The 10459-nt window shown below is 40.3% G+C and overlaps 1 protein-coding gene across 1 annotated transcript; it reads right to left on the bottom strand.

Moving 5' to 3' along the window:
• Positions 1–737: 737 nt before the first annotated feature.
• On the bottom strand, positions 738–9970 carry LOC125018823 (filensin). Its single transcript, XM_047603204.1, has 8 exons — positions 9456–9970; positions 8656–8716; positions 8201–8296; positions 6603–6695; positions 4723–4836; positions 3669–3889; positions 2531–2622; positions 738–2303 (listed from the first exon to the last, which is right to left on the bottom strand). The coding sequence occupies exons 1-8, from the start codon at positions 9827–9829 to the stop codon at positions 1297–1299; spliced, it is 2058 nt and encodes a 685-aa protein (XP_047459160.1). The 5' UTR covers positions 9830–9970; the 3' UTR covers positions 738–1296.
• Between the last annotated feature and the right edge of the window lie 489 nt (positions 9971–10459).

A 10459-nucleotide genomic window follows, 5' to 3' on the forward strand; every position in this document is an offset into this window, starting at 1 on the left:
GTTAGCATTTAATAAGCTAAGCTAAGACAGACAGAAATTTGAAGCTAGCTGCAACTTAAGAGGAAGTATGAACGTAGGGTTTGAATTTGAACCAGAGTGGCAGAACCACAAACACTAATTCTAATACTTGTGTTGCTGCTGAACAAATACTATCAACTTTGAGCTTTTCATCTTTGTCCTCACGTGCAAACAGTAGGTTTAAGGGTTTATAATGAAACAAGTTTTCATGGCTTCATGCATTTGTTAAACACATGGGATATTGGACTGTACCATAACCAGCACACTAATAATGAACTCGGGCACTAATTCATTTAACCAACATTAGTCCAACTCAATCAATGTAAAAAATTATATATTAAATTTTTGATGTACAGTTCTGACTAGCTTAATTAGTTTTGCTCACTACCTCTTTTATGTCTTTGACTTTATCATCCTCTCTTTTTCCTCTTATTATTCTCATCATCATTCTAATGACAGACTTGACCTACAATGACTGCACAGGACACTGCAAACTACTCAAGGCCACATAAAAAATGAATGAGCTTCCAGTGGATGCTGCAGCATTTAAATAGACCCAGAGTTAAGGTGTGAAGGACACTGGATACAACTCATCTCCAAACAGTTAAGCATTTTAAAATAATAAATATAATTTAAACCCAATATACAGATAATCATATAAATATGTGAGATGCTTGGTGCACAGTGTTGGTCTTAAAATAACCCAAACAAGGTGTGAATTGATGTTTGTATCTCTTTTTTATTATTCAATATATCAAAGCAAATTAATACACAGCAAAATTGTGCTGAGGGCAGGCGGTGGCATCCAATTAAACAAATGAGTTCAAAGGGGAAAGTTGGAGTTCTAAGTCAGAGTTCAAAAGGGCGGCACAACTTCTCAGATTTTTCTTTCTTTTTTTCTTTTTTTTTTATTGGTGGCATAGAGTTTTGGTATTCATTGTCCCAAGTTTTCAGACAGTAAAGGACTCATAGCTCATAGCTCAGAGTATGGGTGCGAGTCGAACAACAACAGCAGTACTCATGGAACCAGCAAAACGTATTCTGGACACAAGACCAGAGAGACTGCAAGCAAATGAAGGAGCATTGTTTATCAGAGCAGGAATGTGTGATTGGTCTTTATGCATGGTTGGTCTCCCTAAGGGAAATATTAGTGTTAATAAAGTAGTTTGAGGAAGTTTCTTATGTAGTCTGATCCCGACATTCGTATCCTCTTCTCAGTAGGGAACCTGGACCATGTAGGACCTTGGTGGAGTCAAGTCTTAATCAGGCGGCGTGGTTTCAGTGTTTCTTCTTACTGGACTTCTCAATCATGGTCTCTACAACCATGGAAGTCTCCTCATAACCTTTAACTTTGCGGTCATTGGAGAACTTCTCCACAGACTCCATCACCTCCACTTTCTCATAGCTCATGGTGTCTGGTGTGTAGCTGCTTGAACTAGTGCTGGTGCTGGTGCCAGTGCTAGTGCTGGAACTAGAGCTGGTGCTGTCACCACGAGTAGCAGGTTTTGGGATGGGCCCACTTGGGCCGTTGTCACCCCTGGTTTTCTTGGAGTGATTGCCAGCTGGGTTGGGATCTTTGTGGCCAGAGTTTGGACCAAAGGGTGGAGGGACTGGGCTTGGGTCCTTAGCATGAGGCTGAGGCTCTCCATTATTTTGTTTTCCTTTACCTCCATTATCCTTAGCTCTTCCACCCTTATTATCCTCCTTTCCTCCTCCCCCAGTAGAGGGCGGGGTGGGGCCGAGGGGCCTAGGGTCTGGCATGGGCTGAGGAGGTGGAGGAGAGGGTGTGCTACGTCCAAAAGGCTCATAAGGAGACATCATCCCATCTCTGATAGTGACGTAGATGTGGCCAGCAGATGGTGTGGAGGTGTAGAAGCAGGGATCCAGGTAGCTGCCGTCACCAGTGACAAGGACATAACGGCCCTTGGTGTAGAAATCAGCGATTGGTTCAGGCCTCTTGTACTTCCTCATTCTGTCTCTGACAATGTTACAAAGAGTGTCAAAGGCTTTGCTAATCTGAGCTCCATCTGGTACATCCTGTGGAGACACTCGAGTGAAATTAGGACTCTGCTCTTTTTTCTCCACGTTCTCTTCCAGCACTTGCTCAGATGGGAACATCTTTGTTTTCTCATCTGGAGCTTCTCCACTAGCTCCATCATTTCTCTCCTCTTGTCTGCTGTCCATCACATCTTTTGGGGTCAGGTCCTTCTTTTTCAGGACCTTCTTGGCCAGTATCTTCTGCCGGGGTTTGATACTGGTGATATCCTGGATGGCCTGGGTGATATCTGAACACAAATGAAGCATAAGTCAAGTAGCTGAAAGTGATGGACTAAAAAAAATGCCAAAACACATACACAGAGTACATGTAATATCCATAACCAGATATTACAAGATATTACGTTAAATGATCAGGAGATTCCTAAGAGAAGATATAATTGTCTCAACTACAATGGCAACTGATTGTGCACTCAGCAGTCATTGTCAATGTAAACCAGCTGCGATGTGTCCTTACCTCTCCCCCTGCTTGATGCAGAAGGTGTGTGAGTGTAGCGGTAATTAGTTGTAAACAGGGTAATAGGAGAGCCAATTATTGCTGAATTCAACCTGCAGGAAAGAGAGCAGAAAATGTCACCCATGAAAACCAATACACTGGGGTTCATTATGCATGGAAATCTGGTAAGGAAGTGAGTCATTCACATTTGTAAAATCAGTAAACAATAGGTAGCTTTAAATTACACAAATATGAATAATCTTACATTAAAAGTGAACTAGAGAAAAGCATTTGTAATCATACGGGGCCATCTGCTGGCTGGTTCCTCTTTCTACATTAAAAAGATCTCAACCTCTACAGCTGTAAAGTAGTCTGCATTTCTACGGTTGCACTCACAATATTTATGCAATGTTTTTTTTTTAATGCTAATGCTTTCAGTATTCTTCAGTGTAAATAATGTTAAATGTTGCTATTTTTTTAAGAATTATTTTATTTATTTATTTATTTTGGTCAAGAGGCATTGCAAGAAGTTCTTGGAGGTCACATAATGAGATGACATTTAGTCTTGTCTTTTAAATCTGTGGCATAGAGTTTTGGTATTCATTGTCCCAAGTTTTCAGACAGTAAAGGACTCATAGCTTTGAGTATGGGTCGAACAACAACAGCAGTACTCATGGAACCAGCAAAACGTATTCTGGACACAAGAACAGAGAGACTGCAAGCAAATGAAGGAGCATTGATTATCAGAGCACGAATGTGGGTTGGTCTTCATGCATGGTTGGTCTCCCTCAGAGAAACATTAGTGTTAATAAAGTAGTCTGAGGAAACGTGTTATTTGTCTGATCCTGACATCAGTATCTTCTTCAGTGTTAATCATAATATTACTTAATAATTTGAGTAACTAAAATGTAAATATGAACTAATGTGTAAATAGGAACTGAAACTTGACTCTGTAAGGACCACATCATTTCTGGCTTTAGCCATGCCTCTTGTGGGATTTTATGAGAATACAAACCATTAAATTTGACATTTTATGTCAGCCAATGGTTGAGCTCTGTTCCTCTGTGTCAATTTTTAATAACCTGAAGTGAACCATTAACCTTTTCAGGGAGGCTTTGCATGTCTGTGGGAGTGTCTCAGCCAAGCTGAGGCACTTTACCTGGTATCTTCGTTCTCAATAATCCTCTTGTATCTCTCCAGCTCGTTCTCAAGAGACATCTGGTACATGGCCAGGTGACGACATTCACTAGTGACCTTCTCCAGGGACCTCTCTGCTTCCTCGATCTCCTTCCGCAGAGATTCGATTTTCTCGTTGTACATGTGGATCTCATCGTCATAACTTTCCTGTGTGTTTTTGATCGATTGCTCCAACACTGCAGTCTTAAAGAAGAAGTGGAAACAGGGTTTAAGAAATGATATCAAGTGAAAACAATCAGGTTGTTGAAAAGAAAGTTTCATCAATAATAATAGTAATATAACAATAACACAGTATGTGTTGTGAATGATGGAAGGATCAATGTTTGAAGACAAATAAAACATCGTAACTGACAAAAATAAATGATTAACATCATCCAAAAAGAAAAATGTATCGTGCTTAACAAAAGCAAAGTGAAGATGATTGCTTGTGCAAATGCAGAAGCAGGTCAACATCAATGGGAACAATGCAGCCAAGTGAAGAAACTTTTGAAATCAATGCAGCGACTGGTTGGTAATTTGTCTTCAATTATACCAAAAGCAGTCCACACTCACAAAATCCATAACCACATTGTCATGAGATGATCATGGCTGACACCTAGTGGTACATCTGCAGCATCTGTATCTAGCACACCAACATCACGGAGACTGCAGAGTGAAGGCCTGCGGTCTCCATTTAATGCCTTGTTATGTTTGTCATTCTTGAATGGAAACATCCAACAAAATCAAATGACAAAAGAAAAGTGAAGATGAAAACTAAACTGAGACTCATTTATTATTCAAATCGCTACTATGACAGTAAACTGGCTACATTTGAAAAGTCTTTTGTAGACCAAATAATTCATCAGTTAATTCATTAATTTTAGAAAAAATAGTGTAGTTAAAACAGCATTTGTTTTTGTTCTTTTTTTTTTTTTTACGTGTCTTGCCATAATTGTCAACTTAGTGGTTGGACAAAAGAGAAGGACACAAAACCGCATGTAATTAACGTGACACCTCCTGTTGTCATGGTGACCCACCTCACTCTGTAGGCGTTGTTTCTGGGCCTGCAGCTGACAGAGGGCGCTCTTATATTCCTCCAGCTGACTCTGCAGCCCTGGCACTTTCCTCTGGGCCAGCAGCTTCTCCTGCTCCTGCACACATTAAGCCCAAATCATTACGACAACATGCAGACAACTACGGCTGTCTGAGTATCCCTCTGTGGATTTAAAAATGTAATGACTGATTGTTGAACAGGAGGGGATTGAGACAACTAACAGTAGTGATTATATTTTAGATCAGTCTTCTTAGAGTTTAGTTATATCATTAGAGCTGTACTCATTCCACCTGATATATTAAACAAAATAACTATAATTGAATCCATGCTTGTGGCATTGTTCCTGAAACGAAGATTCCCTAAAGAGAAATGATGTGAATTAGGATGACGCTTTGTTTAAGTGAGTGATTTAACTTGAATCTGACCAAGTTTCGTATGTTGTAACAAAAGCATCTGGCAAGTTGAGGCTTACATAAATAAAACTGGGTGGTGGTTCAGACAAATCAGCTTAAATTTGTATTTTAAGTGTTACGTTTGTTACATTGATTAACTATAAAATTACGTTTTTGTTTGTTTGTTAAATTGTAATCAATAGCAAACCAGGGTGAAGGCTAGCTAGCTAGCTAGCTATTAGCATGCAACAATCTTAGTGAGTTCTTAGTGAGTCAATAATGATACTTACACTAACTGGGAAAACTACATAACACATATGTAATTAGAATTTACATTTATATTCTTTTCACGTTAGCAATGTGTCCATAATGTGTACTTCACAAAGCTATTTATCTGAATAATGGAAGTCCGCTTTACAGATTTCATAACTTCAGTGATGAAAATACTTGAATTAGGGTCTACGGCAGGCTTTATGATTTAAAAGAATAAAATGCATGTTTCTTTCAAGCTGTGGTTTGCACTTTGCTGTGTCTCAAAGATTTCATGCAGTTGTCTATCCTAAAGAAATGTTCATAACCAAAATCTGCAAAGATTCACAGACACATCGCTACATTATGAATTCAAAGACTAAAACAACTCAAAAAGTGTTGTACAAGCCGTCGGATCAGCTTCGAAGCTTGGCAGCTGATTTTGGTACCTAAATAAGTCTCTTAAACTTTGTGAACAGTATTTTTTCAAAAATACACTAATTTGGCATTTTAATGATGTCTAACGCATCAAATTGCATTGTTAGTGTTCAGATGTAATAGTTTGCAAAAGCCTTAGCATAACAATCATCCAAGTCCTCATGGGGGCATCTGCATTTAATTTGTTTTGACACTCATTTATTCAAGTTTTTCTTTTAATTTGCCACCCATCTGTATTTGTGCACATCTGAAACTTGGAGTCTAACAGGTTTCCCTCTTGCTTAATTTGTCTTTTTTATTGCCTCTCGATTTCAGCTCAGCACTGTAGCTGGTAGCTGTGGCACTTTGTCACAACCCACCGAGATTTAACTCAACCAATTAACCGGTTTCTGCATTCGGAGCAGCTCTGTCTGCGAGAAACATTTATATAAATAAATCCCCAATATGGCGCACAAACGCTGGCCACTGTGGCACAGTTAGTCAAAAATTAGAATGCATGGCCGTTCTTCGCCGCATTTGCATCATTATAGGCTTTGCCGATCTCTCTGCCCTTTCGGTGATGATTGTTTGACAGTGTCTCTGCTTTCTGAACATCCACTCTTGCACATACACAAAAAACATACACAATGGCCGGCACAGGCGGCCAAATGGACATAACCTCATCAGCCTCCCTACACTTAGCCGGGGCTGACACACATGCGAACACCATCTTCTCCCGCAGGGAGAGCAGCACACGCAGATGCACACACACGCACACACATTATGACAGCATTTGTGACCTCACCTCGGAGATGCCAAATGACACATTGGGAGCAAGAGGAAGTGTCTGGTTTATTTGCTGCAAAATGTTTACATAGGTTTGGATCTCTGCAAGGTCCTGCGAAGAGGAAGACGACACAGAAGAATAACGTATAGTATTCAACTCAACACGGGGAAAAACATCTCAAAGCAATTTGTGGAATAAAACTGTAAGAAAATATCGATTAGTCATACATTTTCTTGGACAAACAAAACTCCCACTTGCCCCCACCCCCCCACCTCATAAATTCATTTGTAGCATGATCTCAGACTCTAATAAAGAGAAGCCATTATTTTTCTTTCACTACATCCTTCAGAGTTCAGAAACAGAAGCCTAATATTAACACGAGAGGACTCTCTATTCTTTTTGCACACAATAGAGTAACAGCAGTGCCCTTAGAAAGGCTCATCTCAACTCAGCAGACTCATGTATTAATTCATCCTCAAAAGAAGCACTGGCTGAAGCTAAAAAAGAGAGAAACGGCTCAATGAGAAGTGTGCATGACCCATTATGTAACATTCTGGCCTGTTTTGCCTCTGCATGCGTTGCAGCTATTGTGTTGGACCTTCCAGTCGTTTCTACTGCACACATGGTAACGTTTCAGGTTTTGTTGTCGCTTTGTTCTCTCCGGTCGTATTTCAGATGCCTGTGATGAGCGGTGTTGCACTTTCTTTGCTGTGCTTTCCTCACTCACACTGTCGTCGTAGCTCCGGGTAGTGGATTGACAGTCGACAGTGTTAAAAAGCAACAGGAAGAAAAGCACACGGTTATCTAAAAGTCTTTGATCTAATATTCTTTGATATGGATTAGGTCTCCACAGTGACTCAGAGTTAGCCAATAATTCCTTACCAAATGTACTGCTCTAAGAAAAAGAGACACAAAGAAATAAATAATTGTAGATTTGTGTTTTCGAGGCAGGCACAGGTTAAAAAACAATAAAATATTTGACTTATTCTTATTCTATACATTTCATTTTTTATATTTTATATATAATCAGATTTTTTTTTTTAATTAATGAAGAAAATCCTGACTATACTACAATATACTACAATACCAACTAATTTGCAACTAATTTGGCCCAGTTTCCTAGAAATTGCTATTACTCATTGAATAACTTAAATGTAAATATTTTTTTGGAGGAACAACATTGAATTTGATTTGTAAATTGTATCTGATTTGTTGTAAAATATCTGCATGTAGCACTGCTTTACGATGTTATATGAGTCTTAGAGCTAGATTTTAGCTTTATCGTCGAAGCCCAAAGACAGTCTAAGACAGGATGCATTTAATGACATTCCAATAACCCAACCACACATGGCTCCCATTCTGGTGCGCTGTATAATTTCCAGATTGCAATCGCCAAGTTCCATCAAAATATATTTGCCCACTTAATTTTAATATGATAGTGGAACAATTTTATTAAACGTGTCCATAAATGATATCGAGGTGCTTGTCCTGTTGGGAATGGCAGGATTACACAGTATGTCATCCTAAGAGGCTTAATTCAGGAGCTGTTTATGGATCCCGCACAATAATTTGTTACCCTCCATTTTAGTTTAGCTCATATCTTCACTGCCTCTCACCTTCTTGTGTCTGTCTCTGGTGGAATTAATGTCGTCCTGGAGGAACTGAGACTGGATCTGATACTCCAGGTTTTTCAGCAGGGCACTGTCAGCCTCCTGTGAGAGGAGAGGAGAGGAGAGGAGAGGAGAGGAGAGGAGAGGAGAGGAGGAGAGAAGAGGACAAAATCCATCCAGACAATGATTGCAGAAAGCTCTTCACTGTTGCAGCAGTTAAGGGCACTACGGCAAATTCTAATTCACAACGCTTTGTCTGTGCAGACAAAACTGCAGTTCTTCATTCAATGTCTAAAATATGTTTTGAAATTTGTAATTGTTTTTAAGCCGACGCTTACTTTAAATGCACACATTTTTCTATGAATAAATGAAAATAATTTTGTTGCATGATTTTCAAGACGACACTCTATATTTCCCTTTGTAGTAGTGTGTTTGAAATCGTATTTTCTTTCATACAGTACCTTGTTTAGATGTTCCAGTGTGCCTCGTAGCTGTTCTTGGTAATCACATTCATTTTTGTATCTGGAACACAAAGTATCCTGATTATGAATGAATACAAAAGCAGAGGCAGAACAATGGCGTATTACGCCACAATGCATACCCTGAATATTCTGCGTGTTTTCTATATACAATTGTGTGTTTGCATTGTCGGCTACAATTTACACTGTAAATTAACACTGTCTTGAAGCCCTACCTACTAGCTGGTGCTATATTATCCGTTTACTCAATACTGCCGTGAGACGGCCTGTAGCTCTGGCTGATTCCATGACCTTTCTACAAAGCTGCTATTAAAGATTTGATTAAACTGGAACTATTTTCTTCCAAATAATCAGCCCCTGTGAAAACACATCACGTTCTGTAGAGTACGCAGAGTAACATGGAGATGCTTTCTGGAAAGACCAGCCATATGAGTATTTTTGCATGCCTTGAGTTCCTCATTGACATCTACAGTGGGTACGTGAGCAACATTAGTCAGTAAGTGAGCACTTCTTTCTGCAGTTTGAGTGTTTCTTGCATTTTCCTTCATTCACTTTTCACACAATTCCAGACAGACTAACATCTCACTCTATACAAGGCAACATAATGGCATTTAAAATTGCAAGACTAGAGCGAACCAAACAGCTCCAGCGTGAAAGCAAACTTAGACAGACTTAAATGATTAACGATTCTCTTAATTCTGATGGCATCTCTGTGATTCTCACTCAATCTCAAAGGAAGACATTTGACACACAGGTTCAACCATTACTTTCCACTCCCTTACTTGCTGGTAAATTCGTCCAGCATTCGACATGCCTCCTTCAGCTCTCGCTCCAGCTTGGATCGGTCTAAAAATAGCTCCCGAATGCGTTGCCTGTTGACACCAATCTGCTCTGTGAAGGCCTCCTCCAGGCCAGTGGCCTCCTCCATCCGCTGCAGTGTCTCCAGCTGCTTGCGGAACACGGCGTTGCGCTGCTCCAGAACACGTGCCCTGTTGATGTACCGGGCAAAGCGGCTGTTGAGCTCCTGAAGGCTTTCCCAGCCCTGGATGGCTGAGATGCCTGCAGAGCTTTCAGAGTCCTCGGCATCTTCGTCGAAGACGTCTGAGCGCTCGTACTTTTCCTTGCGCACCTCGCGCGTGTAGCTGGTCTTGAACATGGTGGCAAGCTTCTCTCCTCTGGGTAGGTGGTATCCCTGGAGTGCTCCGTCCCCTTCAGCACCTTTATTGTGTGAAAACTTGGGTGCTCACCCTTGACTGTCTCATGCTAGACTAAACACTGTACGGCACTGGCTGGAGGCGAAATACCCCTCAAAACCTCCCCCTGGCTGTCAGCGCACATGCAGCGAGCCTGGGGCCTTCCAGAGTTTATTGTTGTCTTTGTGGCAGAGATTAGAAAAGCCATGGTGTTGATGACAAAGCAGAACCACATGGACAAACAATTAGCTGGCCCGCGAAAGCACTGGGTTGTCAAACACCATTATTTTGCTTCTTAGTCAGCTGCTTTCTAGATCCCTGTTTGATATGGCAGATTGGATGTTGTCCCACCAGTGGACAGAGGGGAAATTTCGTGCAGTGCAATTTGTGGGGAATGTGGAGGACTACTTGTTAACACTATGCTTTTTTTTGTGTTTCTGTTTATGATCTGAGAAGCATTATATTCACATTTACTGATGCATTTTAGACAGACAGAATCTGCAACTCAGACAAATAGTTACGCGCTATAATGAATGTTTAATGACCCTGTGTAGTTTAATAATTGGATCAAACAAACAAGTTTTAATTGAACT

This window comes from Mugil cephalus, chromosome 13 (assembly GCF_022458985.1).
Source record: "Mugil cephalus isolate CIBA_MC_2020 chromosome 13, CIBA_Mcephalus_1.1, whole genome shotgun sequence".
Taxonomy (NCBI): Eukaryota; Metazoa; Chordata; class Actinopteri; order Mugiliformes; family Mugilidae; genus Mugil; species Mugil cephalus.